Here is an 18,093-nt window from a genome sequence, read left to right on the forward strand (position 1 = left end):
GTTTCCCCCCCCAAAACAAAGCAAGTCAGGTGCACTGCTTGTGAATGATAACTAGAAAACCTAATCAGACTATTTGTCAAGCAACATTTTCCACTCGATCAGCTCCAAGAAAAAGGGCCCAGATTTCTTGATTGTTTATCAGTATCCATGCATATTCAAATAATCAGCTGCCAAATTGTAACATTATTGGTTGTACGCAACGATTACTCACAAAACAAGAATGATTTTCTATCACAGAAACAGTTGTACAATTGTCATAATACAGACAACACCTTTAAGAATAAACACATGTTTTAAAGATCTGAGTACTGAACTTGAATTGTATCTGGAACATGTAATGAAAAAAAAGAAGTAACCAGCACTGCAAGGGCTCTGAAGATATTGTGCACATTTGGTCGAGGTGGGAAAATCTACTGTAAATGGTGTGCTTTTAGTCTCTGTGATTCGATTCAAACTTAGTACACCAAGATGGGAAATCTGCTGATACCGGTTTGTTCCGGGGGTGGAGATATAATCTAGTAGGATATGCAGTAACTCCTTATGCATGAAACACATATCTTTATGAGTTGTGGTGGTTATGTAATGTTGACAAAATTACTGTTTTGGGTCGGACTATTTTTCTTGAATCAAACAAGTTTATTATGTTCCTACACCATTTGAGTCAAGATAAAAATAGTTTTGGCCACATTGCATCCATTGATTAATCTCCATTATTCAGCATTTTATGATATTTCTTGGCACAGGCATTTACTAAAACACAATTGTTACTCATTCAATAATGGAGATTGAACAATGACAGAGTTCTTGAAAAAAAACATTTATACTGGGGGAAACTGAAGCCATTTGTATCTTAAAAGCTATCTTTCTTTTTGTTTAGAAACAAAATTCTTCTGTAGCTTAGCGTAAAACTCAGTAAAAAAAATTAGCGTGTACTTATTATGCAATCGTTCAAGTTAAGTAGGCCCCTTTAAGCGTCTTGCAACAAAACCCCTGTTCATCAGACCTTAAGAATTCCCAAAACCATCTCAACTCCCTAAAAATATGCAGCACCAGCAGCTTAATGGGCACTAAGGTTGTTCATCATTCACATCAACAATGTACCATAGCAGGTACCCATTTACTCCTGGGTGGTGAGAAGCAATTATAAGTGTTTTACTCAAGGACACATGCGTCATGTACAGGATTTGAACCCACACTCGATGTCTAAACCACCAGAACTTTAGTTCAATGCATTAAAGACACTGCGACACATGGTAATTGTCAAAGACAGGTCTTCTCACTTGGTGTATCTCAACATATGCAAAAAATAACAAACCTGTGAAAATTTGAGCTCAATTGATCGTTGAAGTTGCAAGATAATGATGAAAGAAAAAACACCCTGTCACACGGAGTTGTGGGCTTTCAGATGCTTGATTTCGAGACCTCAAAATATAATTCTGAGGTCTCAAAATCAAATTCGTTGAAAATTACCTCTTTCTTGAAAACTACATTACTTCAGAGGGAACCGTTTCTCACAATGTTTTATACTATCAACAGCTCCCCATTACTCGTTACCAAGTAAGCTAATAATTATTTTGAGTACTTGCCAATAGTGTCCACTGCCCGTAAGTGTCTTGCTCATAGACACAGGTGTCACGAACGGGATTCGAACCCACACCTTGGTGACTCAACCACCTGAACTTGGGACCACTCATCCAAGACACGCCAAAATAAAAAAGGCAAAGTTTGTTGTAAATCACCAAACAAATTACATACTAAGTACACATGCAGCTACTCCCAGTTCCAGGTAAAAAATACTGTAAAGGAGTTGTACACTGTGACTGGATACAACTCCAAATCGTTATCACATTCCTACAAATGTTTCTCCATACAATCAAATTATGTTTGTATAAACAAAAAACAATGGCCCATATGAAGCAACTTTGGTTGTTTGATTTTTGGTTCCATCTTTCTGAAGAAACATATAATTATATAAAAACCTTTTTACAGTGAAATAAAAACAAAATTAATACATTATGGAATATCATTGGTGTTGGGGAGAATAAAATCATTTTTAATCCACCTCCAGTTTCCAAAATTAAAATGAAATTAACCTGTGATAATTGAATGTAAGTTTTTTATAAAATGTTTCAATCCAGCATGACAGGCAGCAATTCATTTTTTAAGCAAAGTTTGTCGTTAAAAAAAACCCAAGAATGGCAGCTAAAAAATGTAGTCTTGTGATGTGCACACAACTGCTAGAGCTGTAGCACTCGAGTCCAGGAACCGGACTTGAGAGTCACCTCTCAAGTCACAATTTCGGACTTGCAAAAGATCAAACATAAAATATGAAACTACACATGTAGGATACAAACTCTGCTGATGTATGTTGAAATTATGGCTTTTCCACCTGAATGGTAACCCCTGGAGATATAGATTCCGCTGAGCTCTAAGGAACAGTGTTCTCAGCACTAGAGAAGTAGATCAAAGAGCAGTTTTTTTATATTATGGAAAAAGTAACGGCTGATTTTCTTCACCAGGCTGACTTAAAAAGTCTGAATTCAGATAAAAGTCTGACAAATCTCATCCCTGCATACTAGGCCAAATGAGCCATAGACGAAAGCTGACAATCTAAGAAACTGCCACGCCACAAAAAATGCCACAACTATTGCCACTGAGGCTGATTCACTGGGAAAATACAGCCATCCTGAACGGTACTACCACGAGCTGTGTTAAAGTTTGTAAAGCCAAGGACTCTCAGAAAAGCAAACTTAATCACTGCACTAGCCAAGAACTCAATGGATAGAAGACAAGGAAAGAACTTTCAGTTTTAGATGAGGGAGGAAAACCATAGAGAAATAGTCACAGGGTAGACCCAAGCAGCCAGATTGGGACTGAAAACCCAATCGAAAATAGTTACCCCAGAGTGATCCGGACCGGTGTGTTTTGATCAGGGTGCACTTAAGGCGACTTGTGGCTCTGACTATGGCAAGATCATTACGTCTGCCAATACTTCAACACACTAACAAGAAAGCCACTAGCAACAGCCGCAGACAAATTAACACTGCCTCCTAACAACACATTGTTCGCATACTGACAATCCCCAAACTCCGTTAAAAAAAAAATCACTTTTTTACTTAAGTTCAATTAATTTTCTTAACATTTTTCCTATTACAGCTACATAAACAAATACACCTAAAAAATGTTCTTTTAAAAGTAGCAAAGCCTTTTCACTTTGTCAATGCTCTAATGATTTTTGGGATAAATAACGAGTTCATTATGTTAATAGATAAATAGACAATGATAAATAATGATTGAAGCTTACTTAATAATTTTATATGTACGTAGTTTGAGTCTTAAAGTAGGGCACTCCATTGACAGGACTGTGTAGGGTCTTAGGTCTGACTGCTTGACCTTCTACCGTTGCCTGAGTGGCGTACATGACCCCACCGTAGGCGTCTCGTTCCGGGCTGATACGACGAACACGATACGGAGACGAATCCCCACTAAACTGGTGTACCTCATTCACTGGTAGGCTTCTTGGTGGAGGGGGAGGAGCTTGGGCTGCTGGGACGGGGGCGTAAGATGGGCCAGCGTAGGGGGTATACTGAGCGGGAGACGATTGCGCAGGTTGCCTGGTCTCTCGATACGGGGCACCACTCACACCTGGTCGCGCACCACTCACCGCAGATCGTGCTGGTGAGTTACCGGCCACTGGGGTGTATAATAATGTTTCATGTTCACCCATTGTGAAGGGCTGGTGATCAGTCGGAGTATTCAAACGTTCTAAGGACTCCTCCATATCCACCTCATAGGTGTCGTTGTAATATACGTCTATGTTATCATACAACGATAACCTACGCTCCATGGGATCCGACATCGTGGGGCTTGAGGGTGGCAGACTCTGCGGCCTCTCACCAGGCGGGGAGCTCAAGCTCGATTGTAATATACGTTTGTCCGCTTTGAAATCCCCGTTTTTACCCTTGATCCTAGCCTCGTACTCCAAGAAATCTTTCTGCGTCGGTGTGTGATCATCGTCTTCGTCAGTTTGCGCAAACTGATCTGATTGGGTCGGTGAGCGTGGAGCTCTCCTCTGTAAGGGCTCAGGCATGGCATTGCTCAGTGCTACCTGCGTGGAGAACTGACTCTCAAACGACGTCATGCTGCTGTAGTAGTTGTCCTCTGATTTATTGCGCTTCTCCGGCGATGTCTGCAGCGAGGTTGAATTGGATACGGACAGGGTGGTGCTGGGTGAGGCTGTTGGTGTTTGGGGTGGAGTGCCGGATGATGAGACCACCTGTGATAATGCAGGGGGGTTTGGTAACGGAAGGAGTGGCCAGCGGAAGAGGAGGGGGGTTGGAAGACACGGGTGTGGTAGGGGCGGGAGGAAATGAGAATAAAGCAGATGTTAATGACCTGAGATTGCACCAATGAGTAATGAGTGTTAATGAAGAGTAATGCTGTTGTGGAATTAAGTCAACAGAAAGGCATCAACATAAACAACAACAACAACACCAACAACAACAACAAAAACAACAACAACAACACATAAACAAAAATCAAACAGCTGAAGCGGGCGAAATGAATGAGTTGGAGCGCGGAAAAGCTTCAAGGAAAAGTTTTAACTTTTGCGTAGCTATGCATAGAACAGCATTGGTAAACACTGTTGGGAATATGGTTACACAAGCCTGTTGACCTGCAGCTAAGACATGTAAGTACAAAAAAACCTGTAAGTAGTTATCAATATTGTGCTTAAAACAAAATCCATCCACATGATTGTTTATCTACTAAGTACCCTTCACAAAAGCCTGCTGCACATGAAGAAACAAGTTTTTAGGAAACGAGACAAATATTCATTACACTTCAATAGACTACTGCTTAGGTTAAAATTGTTTACATCAGACCATAGTAGATGCAACTATAGATGGATTGCAATACGCGTCATCGATGGCCATCTTTGATGTATTAACAAGGGACAAAGGCATGCGTGCACTTTTCCCTTGTTAATACATCAAAGATGCAGTCGATGACGCGTATTGCAATCCATATACATGTATACAGACTACACAATGAGTTTGCTTTGAAGCACTGGAATGCTATCCTATCTAGCGCTGGAGACAAATCTGTAACAATCTCAAGACACACATGTAACGACACAAATAAAATCAAAATACCAACAAAACACATCACTGTACATGTAAAACTACCATAATTTATTCATTTGAAATATACACTCTGATTAAAAATGGCTTTAATATACAAATATATAAACTTTTCTTGAAGACTGAGGTTAATGCAGCCTGAGAAAAAAAAGAACCAGGGGAAAACATATACTAATAACAAATATAATTTGAAAAGCGCCATGTCTCTCAGAAGACACTCATGGCGCATCAAAGTGAACTCTGCTAATGACAGTACTTTTAAGTAAAAAGCCTAAACTAAACAAAAAGGGAATTATCTCACAATTACAGTCTAGTTTATTCCTGAATTCCTCAATAAAATCTTAAGAAACAGGACGAGCAGTCAAAACAGCACCATTGAGTTGAACCCAAATACTGGCAATTACTAACATATCTTGGCACCATACTGCTGCATTCTGCATTTTTATGGTCACATATGCAACAAAATTGTTTAACTGTTTTAATACTTTCTTTTGAAATGTGTATTATGGACATTTTTTTTAAAGGAATTGTGTACATAATGTTTTATAGTGTGTAACTAAGTTTTTATGTATATTTTAATGTTTTAAGACACAAAGCCAAATGCATTTCACTGTATATATAGTTGTGTGTATATAATGTGACATTAAAACCACTATACTGTACTAAACACAAACTGTAAACTAAGTATGACATAGAGTTATTGGACATTTCCAGCACTTCTCTGTTTATCTGTGTAATTTTTCATTGGGAGAATTTCTACTTTATTGTGGCAGCAGCCCTATCAGGTAAACTTTTTTTTTTACAGAGAACAATTTCCAAGAAAAACAGATTTATCTGGTAAGTCTGCTGCCACCTTGTGTCCCCAAAAGTCACCGTTTATACTTCTTCTATTTTTTAAGTTACACAAAGTCTAAATACTTGTCATTGTCAGTTTGTTTCAATAAAAAATCAAAGACTCTATACAGTTATTTTTAGGTAAGAGTAAAGTAATAATATTTCTTGTCAAATTTGGATGGTTCGAATCGTTGAAATAAAAGAAAACAAGCTCATCGTGATCATAAAATAATATGTCATAATACATTTGACGAGAACTAACAATCATCAGTGCTGTAAACAAAGTAGCAAAGTATGCAGTAAGAACTTAGAAAGCAATATGGAAGCGATGGCATTTCTTTGTTGTTTGGAAGAATGGTTTCATTCAAACCATAAAAATAAAAATGTTGTAAACAAATAAGTAACAGTAAGTAGATGTACATGATTTTTGAGATTTCTTTATGAAAGCAGCTTGCAAAGTATAGAAGTTGTTGATGATTTTTCTTTAAAACAATACGCTTACTTCGCTAGATAATTAAATTGAGCCATTAGGATGTAAACATTATACAATTAAAATTTCAATTGGGAACACTGAAAGTAAGTGTCACTTTTTGAGTAAGTAAAGCTTTGTAGGATTTGAAACTTTGCGTGGTGGAAATACGATATAGAAAGGTTTGCGTTAACACCATGTAATGATAATCTCTAATGAGTTGGAGTGGTTCTGAAAAGAACCATTGGTTTCAACTCGACGTTTCGATCAGTATGCTCTGATCGTCTTCTGGAGAAAAAGAAAAAAAGAGAACAAAAAAATCATATTTTTTCCCCCACAGAAGACGATCAGAGCATACTGATCGAAACGTCGAGTTGAAACCAACGGTTTCTTTCAGAACCACCCCAACTCATTAGAGATAGTCATTACATGGTGTTACCAAACCTTTCTATAAGTAAAGCTTTGTCCGAATTGGTGGCTAAAGCTATGGCTACACCAGCATCCAATTCATACAGTAGTATATTCTGTCCTTAGCAACAGTCATAGACTCAGCAGCCTATTTGGATTTTGCTTAGTAAGGCCATGCCTGAATGAGCAAACGTGGCTGTGGGTTGGTTAGGAACAGGATGCCAATAGCAACAGCTGCAACAATGGTGGCCGCAGCAAATTCGGATATGAAAATCATTGAAATTAGAGGGTTTTGGGTGTTTTTTTTTAATCCACGGTAAGTGTAAATGCTATTCCCATACTAGTATTTATGTTTCACTCCAAAGCTAAGAGCTTCGTCACACTTTTTGAACATTTCACCCAGCTGTTGGCCTGTTTTGGCTTGTCTCTCCATACTGTTATTTGTGACAAACGACTCATCTAGCTTGGTAGCATCACAAACACAACATATTTTAATTGGGAAAACTGAATGCTACACACTGTAGATCGTATATTTGAATTGATGGTTTTCAGCTACGGCTACGGCTGTTGCTAAGGGTGTCCCTATGAACACTCTGTACTTCAAAGCATGGTGACTTGGCAATCTGGCAGAATCTGTAGCTGTCAATACAGACAAGTGCAGGGCCAAATTTCATGGCTTTGTTACAGCCAAATTTTGCACTCATGATCACCATTTGGCGCTTACGTGCAAGCGCTATAAACCTGCTCTGTAAGTGCAGAATGCCTAGTAATTTGGAGTACGCACAGGCACAAGCCAAATTTCCCCGCGACCCTGTGAAATACACTTGATTTAAGCGCGGAATTCCCTGCTTCCGAAAGCGCCGATTCTTTGCTTATGGCGAGCAGAGCGGTGAAATTGGGCCCCGCTCTTAGAGTAAGCTAGCTTTTAAAATATGAGGGATACATTGTAACACAAGTTGCAAGAAGTCTGTTTCAATGCTGTATAACACACTCTCTTTCAAACTTGTCTACATAAAATTAATAAATCAATAAATCTCAACAGCGCTGACAGTAACAGCCGTTAATTTTGCATAAAATTGTGAAAATAAACAGTTATATACATAATCCGTTAACTTGAGTTAAAATAAAAGTTATCAAAAAAATGAGTTCATATACGAAACGGAAATATCATGAAGTATTTTTATAAAAGATATATATACAAACATTAATTTAAAGTTGTGAAACATTATTAAGTTGATAACTGAATACCAGGTTTAAGTGTTAACATCTGAGTTAATTCTGTGTGGATTAGACGAATGTTAAATGGTGAGAAAGTTGAGCTTTAACTCCAAATTTAAAAGTACTACTGTGCAACGACAAGAATGCAAACACAACAGACACTTTGTGTGATTTAGTAATATATTTGACCCCAATGTGTGCAAAATCAGACAGCATGCAAAGTTCACGATGTTCATTTCCTCAAAACATCGCTCTCAATCCGAACCCCTTTTGACGTTCAAACAGCGTGAACCGTGTTTTCTTGTTTAATGTTAGAAGATGATTGGAGAGAAAATTGTAACAAACTTACATGAAAGCTTTAATATAGGGTAAATATCATGAAGCATGCGTTGCCATGCCAACTACAGAAGAGGAACTACTCGAAGAAGAATTGGAAGGCTTGAAATAAGAGTGACAGGAAACAGAGCATTATAGATTTTCGTTTTTTTTTTTAGACGAGGAACATTACCAAGAACTTCAGAGTTTTTTTTATGGAAACAGGAAATTACAGAAGTTTAGTGCTGAAACAATACTGAGAATTTGGAAGTAAACTTTGTTTATAGTTTTATGGAAACAGAAAATCATTGATGTCCTTAGGGCTAGAGTTCACAAGAAATTTGAACTGCGCTTTATGGAAACAGTTAAAAGTCTGAAATTTCTCATCGGTGCAGCAACAATCCAGCAACGTTGGAGTGCTGTGTTTGAGATATTAAAAAAACAAAAACACCAGAGCTAACTACGGGGTTGTCAATCTATCATGGTAAACAGGTTTGACATTCTAAGACTTCTGGTTCAGCCGAAAATATTTGTCCCTGAAAATTTGTTAAATGTGCACTTTTCGCTTTCGCCTGCTTTCCGGTTCGTAATACTACTCAAATATATGGTGCTTCAAGCTATGGAACACTACAACACTGTAACATCAGAATGGGTTTTGATTTTGGACAAAATGTCTTCCACTTTTGTTGTGAACGTTTTGTCCCTTTATCTATTTTTTGGTAATAGTCTTGTTTTTGTTTGTCAACCAATTTACAAATAATAGATGGAAATATACAAATAATGTCCTACATTTTGTCTTATTAGTTAATAATCTTGAATGGTTGCGTACATCTGATCTCTTACAAAGACATGACTTAACGAGCCCGAAACCACTGAGGTGATTCAAGCTAACAAGTTATGAGGAAGTTTCGAATAATAAGTAAAGTGATTATAGTCCTCATTAGGTATGCAAAAACACCACAGCAACCTGACTATCACATGACAATTACAAGCCAATCATGAACAAATCAGGCAACAAGCAGTGCTCACTACTCTGTCAAGTGAGGGCGCTGTGGTCTTAGCGCTTGCGGACATTCTTCATTACCTGTTTGCCTCGGCCGTTGCTCATCTGCTGCATTGGGGACCTGAGACCCGTGGCCTGGCTGATGCTCGGCGTCCTCGAGAGGCCGAAGGGGACTTGTGGCAGCTCCGTTGCCTTTGGCGTAGGGGGTACAAGTAACTTGGCTCTCCTCAGGTCTGAAGTGAAAGGATGGAATGAAATCAGAGAGGAATAGAATACTAATGTACAGGTTTTTATAGGCTCCAGATTATATACTTCTATTTTTAAAGATACCTACAAAATTCTCAACTCCTACATAGTGTAAAAAGTGCAAGCAGTTCATGGTTATACTATTATACAGGTTTTTAAAAGCTTAATGTTATACACTTTTTACCATACCTACAAATTTCTCAACTCCTAGAAAGTGTACAAAATGCAAGCAGTTGATGAACACTGAAGGGTTTTAACCATATACAAAACAGCTTCCAATTACTTAGGTCCACACTTATACATTATAGTGGCATAGCTAAGGCCCCCAACTGTTGTCCAACCATAGTGGAAATACTAAATAGATACAAAAACTTACCAGCCCCACAATCTGAAAATTCTTAATAAAAAAAATTCTAATTAACTTTGACGACTCCAATGTAGACACCAACCTTGTCCACCGTGTCATGACCTTGCCTTGTTTTTTTAGGGGGGACAAACGGGAAATCAAAGTATTTGGAGGGTCCTATAACTATCCATATCAGACTCCTATATTAAATGTTGGAGTGTCACGGCAGTGCGGGTTCCACCAATCAAATGACAAGGATCTATGTGTGCAGTTTAATGGTGCATGTCCTGTGAGCCGATTTCACAAAATGCTAGGATTAATCCTGTCTCGAGTTAGGACGAGTAAGTCGTTCTAACTTTGGATGGGTTCAATGCATCCTTACGTCTTAGGTTACTGAAATTAAATCGTCCTTTGTCCTAAGAATAATCCTAAATTAGGAAGAGTTTGTTGAAATCGACGTCAGGCCTGGAGTTTCACAAAGGCCACAGAGGTCATGGTCTCTGTGGCCTTGGTGCCCCTTTAAAGGTTTCCCATAGACTTTATGAGTTTCCAATGGAAGTGCCCTTTGCAAATATGAAATGGCCTTGCTCTCTCAAAGCTGAAATCCCAGGCCTGTATGTCTGTGGTTAGAATTGTAGTTGTTTCCCAAGTGCGTCAAATCATAATTCATATTGAGGCAACTTTAATGGGAGACTTTTGGGGACACTAGGTGGCTAAATCCATAGTTCTTGGTAATGTGCACATGCTCAGAACTACGTAAACAATGGACATTTACCTGGTAAGTCTGCTGTCACCTAGTGTTCAAAAGTTTCCCATTGCAGAATTCTGGATTAAAAACAACGCCAATAAGATTGGGTACTAGTCCCATAGAGTTTACCTGCTATACTTTCCTGAAGGGATTCTATTGCCTCATCGTCTTTGTAGCCAAAGTCATTGACAAGTGACTCTTGGAGGTACCTGACTATAGTCTCCATGTCTTTTTTTAGAAGCATTCCTGGAAAAAAGCAACACAAAAAGCTGAGTCAAAATGCCATGTGGACAATGGAGAGTTTGCTTTGTGTAATATATAATACTGTTGTTCATTGGTGCCAGTCAGAAGCCATTCAATCTGTACATGCCATTTTTCCCGGGATTACACCCAAGTTTACGATACAACCTAGAAAACACAGCAAAGGGGATACAACTTTATCGGAAAATTACTGGGTAAATTTAAAATAATTTGGGGTAAAGTAAAGAATAGTTATCTCTACTAAAAGGCATTCAAGTGTAAGCATTAACTTGTGACTAAGCAAGTAATTGCACCAGCCAGACAGTATTCAAATATCGTAATTGGCTCGTTATCTAAGCACTGCCAACAACCGCATCAACAATCATAATCCTTTAGAACAGGCATGCTATTTGGCCCTTTTGATTACAAGTAGGACCATGCACACATAGTGTAGGCTTTAAAAGGCTGTTCAGGTAATTTAACCACAATGTTTCTGATTTTTCCAAGTCAAACAAATCGGAAATCAGACTGAAGAGGGAAGAAATATCATGTGTGTTAAAATGACCCACTTTAGGCTTCCACATTCCCCCAGAGGAAGCAAGGGAGCTATTCCAACAACTACACTTACTCCTATGCATCTTCATGAGGTTGAATGACATTGCTATGAGGATCTTGTCCCCTTCCAGCATGTAGATATCCCATAACCGTAATGTCAGTGGGAACGGAACCCGATCTAAGAAACACTGGAAAAACCACTTCATAGAATACAGACTCGTGTGGATTTCTAACTTTTCCTGCAGGGAGACCAAAAAAACATCAATTCAATGCAACATTTTATTATTTATGATTATTATTAGTTTATGAAAAACAAAATCAAACTTCGCAGCCAAAATGTGTTTTAAAAAAGAGTTTTATATAAACAATATTTTTTTTTTAAATTTAATTCATTAGACATGTTAAAAAGTACACAAAATTCCTTTTGTAAAAAAATATTTAAAAATACATAAAACCACATCACGTCACACCACTCTTTATATATTTACACTAAAGTGCGTTAAAGGTTGAACATCATAGTTGATCATGGTATTATTTATACAAAGGACAATTAATTGTTTTTTTTATATAATATGTTTTTTTTTAATGAGATATCGCCCAACTCACAAGGCTTGATGGGGTATCGCCCAACTCACAAGGCTTGATGGGGTATCGCCCAACTCACAAGGCTGGATGGGGTATCGCCCAACTCACAAGGCTTGATGGGGTATCGCCCAACTCACAAGGCTTGATGGGGTATCGCCCAACTCACAAGGCTTGATGGGGTATCGCCCAACTCACAAGGCTTGATGGGGTATCGCCCAACTCACAAGGCTTGATGGGGTATCGCCCAACTCACAAGGCTTGATGGGGTATCGCCCAACTCACAAGGCTTGATGGGGTATCGCCCAACTCACAAGGCTTGATGGGGTATCGCCCAACTCACAAGGCTTGATGGGGTATCGCCCAACTCACAAGGCTTGATGGGGTATCGCCCAACTCACAAGGCTTGATGGGGTATCGCCCAACTCACAAGGCTTGATGGGGTATCGCCCAACTCACAAGGCTGGATGGGGTATCGCCCAACTCACAAGGCTTGATGGGGTATCGCCCAACTCACAAGGCTTGATGGGGCATCGCCCAACTCACAAGGCTGGATGGGGTATCGCCCAACTCACAAGGCTTGATGGGGTATCGCCCAACTCACAAGGCTTGATGGGGTATCGCCCAACTCACAAGGCTTGATGGGGTATCGCCCAACTTACAAGGCTTGATGGGGTATCGCCCAACTCACAAGGCTTGATGGGGCATCGCCCAACTCACAAGGCTGGATGGGGTATCGCCCAACTCACAAGGCTTGATGGGGTATCGCCCAACTAACAAGGCTTGATGGGGTATCGCCCAACTCACAAGGCTTGATGGGGTATCGCCCAACTCACAAGGCTGGATGGGGTATCGCCCAACTCACAAGGCTGGATGGGGTATCGCCCAACTCACAAGGCTTGATGGGGTATCGCCCAACTCACAAGGCTTGATGGGGTATCGCCCAACTCACAAGGCTTGATGGGGTATCGCCCAACTCACAAGGCTTGATGGGGTATCGCCCAACTCACAAGGCTTGATGGGGTATCGCCCAACTCACAAGGCTTGATGGGGTATCGCCCAACTCACAAGGCTGGATGGGGTATCGCCCAACTCACAAGGCTTGATGGGGTATCGCCCAACTCACAAGGCTGGATGGGGTATCGCCCAACTCACAAGGCTTGATGGGGTATCGCCCAACTCACAAGGCCAGATGGCCATTTCAAGGTGAGGGCTACACTTAACAGATTTGGGCTATCAACCCAGATCAACTGCCACCAGGACAGGGGCACATTGCAACCTACTCCTGTGGCTGAAACAGGGTTACCCCCTACACAGTCCGTAAGGATGTAGGCATGGGTATGATCCACTAGGAGCCTGGCTGGTAGAGCAGAATGCACTACCTTCCCAAGCTTTTAACAGCCATTTACATGTAAGACTTATTCTACTCTTATTGTCCTTGTAAGTAACCTTTTCCCCATTCATTTATGTGCCCAAGGTCCTGAGTTTAGTAAAAAGTTCCAGGAAACATTTTAATATGCCTGGTAACTGAGGGAGAACCTTTCCCTTTTTTTTTTTCTTTTTTCTTCTTCTTCCTTTCTAGTGCAGCCTTCATGATTGAAGATAGTCGCCTGGCAGACACACTGTACACATGTATACTGGAGTCTTTTACATGCGTTGATAGATTTTTTAACTACAAGAAGGACGAAGGACGAAGCAATGGTTAAGTGTCTTGCTTAAGGACACAAGTGTCACGACTGGGACTCTAACCCACACTCAGCTGATCAGATACAGCATAGTTTGAGTTTGTGTGCTTAATCGCTCGGCCATGACACTTCCACCAAAAGGGAAAGGGGGAACTGTGCCACACTCTTAGATTAAAAACTGATTAAAAACTGTGTCAATACATACAAAATTCTTCTTGACTTTCGGCAGGAACTTCTTCAAGATGCGTTCATGGTGCTCCTGATATCTTATCAACTTAGGAAACCCGGGGATGAAAAAACCTGGGGGAAAAAAAATAATAAAAAAAAAGGGAAATTTCTTAGCAAGATGATATTAAAACAATACTAAGTATGAACAAGCCTGTGAGAGGTGGAATTTCCAAAACAATTTCTTTTTGAGAATATCCTTGTCAAAATGAAACCCTGACTTAACACAGTAAAGACAATAATCGTTCTCATAAAATGCACCAGAATTTGTTGATCTGTTGTCGTAAATTGGCCAAACCTTTTAATCGAACAAACCTTTTAAAAGGCCAAACCTTGGCTGCAAGCCATGGTAAGTAATGATGTGCTGAATACAATGATAAACAGTGGTGGCAGCCTTTCAATCTTTCGTAATCCTTCTATATACATGGACACAATAAAGATCTGGAATTGGGGATAACGCAATGAGTGATTTTGAGTAGAATTCCAGCATCCGTTTTTGTATGTTTGTGACTCAGCCTTAACTGCAGCTGCTGATAGCGACATGCCCTGTTCAGCAAAGTCACTCTTTAAGAATGAAACCTTGTTGTCTGAATAGATGTTAGTTTTGCATCAGGATAAAGAATATAAATTGTGTTTTTTTTTGTATAAATCATTGCGGTACTCGCTGCTATCACATCAAGCCGGCCTCAGGTTGACCTATGATTTTCTTGCGCCCTCAACAAACCATCAGCAACACGCAGACAAAATATTCTCAGGTCACAACAACTGAGACATCCTGCGCCTGCGATTGGTTCACGACCTTAGGGATCACGTCGTACAAGTTGAAATTGTTCTACTCTTGCGACTGTTGTTTTTTTTTTTGAGCGGCGACTGTTTCAGATTGTCTTTAAATCACTGCAGTTACGCTCAGGTCGTAAATAATCGCCGACTGAAAAGTTCCCGATGGTCTTAGCTCAGGCGCAGTGTGATCCTGAAAGTCGGTCGCCAACTGTTTTTTTGTTGACAAAAGGTCGCCCTGAGGCCGGCTTAAGGTTCGAACTGCCTCTAGTCATTGGGCTAGCTCGATGGTCTAGTGGTAAGATATCTGCTCTACATATAAAAGGTTGTGGGTTCGAATCTCACATGAGTGTTTTGCCTGTAGATGTGTTTTTGTTCACAGAACTCAGGAAAGTACTGAGTATACAGTGCTTAGTACACATCGGTGTAAGGGTTGAAACAAATTCTAACTTGTTGCCGTCTTACCATGCATAGCATGCTTAGTATCTGTCAAGAGGACATGTAGAGCCCAGAATGCGTCCTCCTCGTTCATGTACATCAGAAGCAATGCAGCAATTTGACTCATCCCTTGGCAATAACCGACCTCCTAATAAAGGATAAAAATATAGCGTGGTTGAGATTGTTAGAACATGAAACATCCTCTTGGTCTGGAGATGACGTTTCCTTGAAGGCACTGGACACTATTGGTAAATAATAAAAATATTTATTAGCAGAAAAGCTTACTTGGTAACGAGAGCTGTTGATAGTATAAAACATTTTAGGAAACAACTCCCTCTAAAGTAATGAAGTTTTTGAGAAAGGAGTTATTTCTCACTCAAATACTTGAATCTGATAAAAGACTTCAGTCCTGAAGTCTTTTTCAGGCATCTGCATCTGAGAGCACACAAATTTGTGCAACAAGGGTGTTCTTTCCTCTCTTGCAACTTCGATGATCAATTAAGTCCAAATTTTCACAGATATGTTATTTTATGCTTGTGTTGGGATACATGTACACCAAGTGAGAATACTGGTCTTTAACAATTACCAAAGGTGTCCAGGGGTGGATTTCACAAAGAGTTAAGACTAGTCTTATCTCCAGTTAGGATGAATTACTCGTCCTAACTGAGGACTAGCCTTAAGTTTTTAATATCTCCTAGGACCAGTCCTAAGTTAGGACTGGTCCTAACTCTTTGAGAAATCGACCCCAGTGCCTTGAACACTTATTATACTACACTTTTTCCAGACTGCATCACACAATCGATATAGGGTATTGTTGTTTTACATGTCTTACCGTATTATACATTGAGTATGCAGAGAGGATGTGAAATAACGCTTGCTGCTTGATGCCGTAGCGATCACGGAACATGATATGATTCCGGAATGTTCTGTTCACGTCCAGATCAATCTGCCGGATGTCTGGTGACATCTTACGGGCTCGTATTCGCATCCTCTGCTCAAACACAAGAAGAAGAAAAGAAAAGAAAAGAAAGGGGAAAAAATCAAATATTAATAACTATGAATTAAAGTTGGTTTTACCCTTACATGTACAACAATGTGTGTTAGCACTGTATACCCACGACTTTCCCGAGTTCTGTGGAAAAAAAATCAAAGGCATATTACATGGGTTGGATTCAAACAGACAACCTTTGCAATTCTAGAGCAGTGTCTTCCCAACTAGACCACCTAGATTGCCTGGTAGCTAGAGGCTTACTATAACACAAGACATTTCTACAGTATAAGCAGGTGCCTCTATGCACAAACTTTATACATACAAAGTATGTGGAACTACGATGAAAATAATAAACCCATTTATTTAGATACCATGAAACAGTATACAATTGTTGCATGCTGTGACGGGTTCCATGGCATTTTGTACACCCGAGGGGGAAAATGGCACCCTCAGCTTTGCCTCGGGTGCCATTTGCCACAGAGGGTGTACAAAACCCATGGACCCCAGTCACAGCATGCAACAATTGTTTTGTTATACCTTGGTAACATTGTTATTCCTGTTCTCGAAGTGCTGTTGTCATCTTCAAACATTATTAAGACGGAGCAATGCATAGTTTAATCATGGTTTAATAAGCAGACGAACAGTTCAAATAAGAAACCATTCTTCACCTGGAACCCTCGACCCACGGGTGTTTCGTACAGCGCTGGAAATCGACCAACGGTGGGAACGATCAAGGTGATGTACACCGGTGTACATCACTTTTCATGTTACCTGGTGCGCTGTGCATTACGCGTAGCGCGCATCTTTAGCCATGATACATGCGTATTTGTTGCACGCCACGTGATTGGTTCTCGACCAATCAAACTTCACAATTTGTACAGAAATAACAATTTACAAGGTGTCATGGCGCAACCTGCAGATACCAGATTTTGGAAGTTTAGTCAAAGCCTGCTGTGATTGAAATGTTGTCCTCAAACCGTTTTCTACTTGGTGGTTATCTATGTATATATTTTACAAGTCCCACTGTGCAACCTGGAGCATAAAAATTAATTCTACCTTTCAACAGTTTTTGTGAATTGTATCTAAATAAAAACAAACCCAAAATGTGTTCCCATATCTCCAGAACTTTGCACAGATCCGCCCAATAATATAATATAATTTAATATAATATAATAATATCAAAGTCTTATATAGCGCACACATCGTACCAAACAAAGAATTCAAGACGCTGAGTATTATACAAACTTTCAGAAAGATAGGCAGAGGTGAATTCTGAGACCCAAGTAGCACCCTATAAGGGTTTACAAGGTGCTACGGCGCATACGGCAGCCACAGCCAGGAACCGCTTCTCTTTTCGATAAGTGCACTGAGTTCTTTTACATGCGTTACACAGCACATGGGACCAACGGCTTTACGAAGCAATGGTTAAGTGTCTTGCTTAAGGACACAAGTGTCATGGCTTGGGATTCGAACCCACACTCTGCTGATCAGACACAAATACACTAGCTTGTGCATGGGAAAGGAACCCTGCTAGGGTGTTGTTAGGCTTCATTCCTAAAAAAAAAAAAAAAAAGGTACAACCAAAATCCTCCAAACAATTCAAGTTGGTTGGCCCCTTTAATAAAAAAACACACCAGGGAACAAGAGAAATCCCCAGACAGGAAATCCCCACCCCTCCTAATGTATAACATTATAGGGGGTGGGGCCTCATCAAGGGACATCCTGTTTAATGGATCTCTGGTGGTAGTTGGCAGTCATGTACCCCGGTGACCTCACAGTCACACAAAGACCTGTTACCATAAATAATTGCCCTGCCCTTCGGCGGAGACAGTGAGACACTAGTTTCATGACTTGCCCATTATTTCACAAAGC

General features: G+C 40.0%; 1 protein-coding gene across 2 annotated transcripts in view; it reads right to left on the minus strand.

Annotated features, from left to right (window-relative positions):
• Positions 1-1,589: 1,589 nt before the first annotated feature.
• The window catches only part of LOC117291367 (USP6 N-terminal-like protein), a 53,088-nt gene continuing 36,584 nt past the window's right edge, over positions 1,590-18,093 (minus strand). For both annotated transcript variants that reach the window (XM_033773017.1, XM_033773016.1), the window contains exons 8-14: positions 16,063-16,221; positions 15,258-15,378; positions 13,996-14,090; positions 11,597-11,762; positions 10,858-10,974; positions 9,470-9,621; positions 1,590-4,276 (exon numbers count right to left, since the gene is read on the minus strand). In XM_033773017.1, the coding sequence (XP_033628908.1) occupies positions 3,314-4,276; positions 9,470-9,621; positions 10,858-10,974; positions 11,597-11,762; positions 13,996-14,090; positions 15,258-15,378; positions 16,063-16,221 (1,773 nt within the window). In that variant the 3' untranslated portion in view covers positions 1,590-3,313. The remainder of the gene's footprint in view (positions 4,277-9,469; positions 9,622-10,857; positions 10,975-11,596; positions 11,763-13,995; positions 14,091-15,257; positions 15,379-16,062; positions 16,222-18,093) is intronic.

Source organism: Asterias rubens, chromosome 6, assembly GCF_902459465.1.
Source record: "Asterias rubens chromosome 6, eAstRub1.3, whole genome shotgun sequence".
Taxonomy (NCBI): Eukaryota; Metazoa; Echinodermata; class Asteroidea; order Forcipulatida; family Asteriidae; genus Asterias; species Asterias rubens.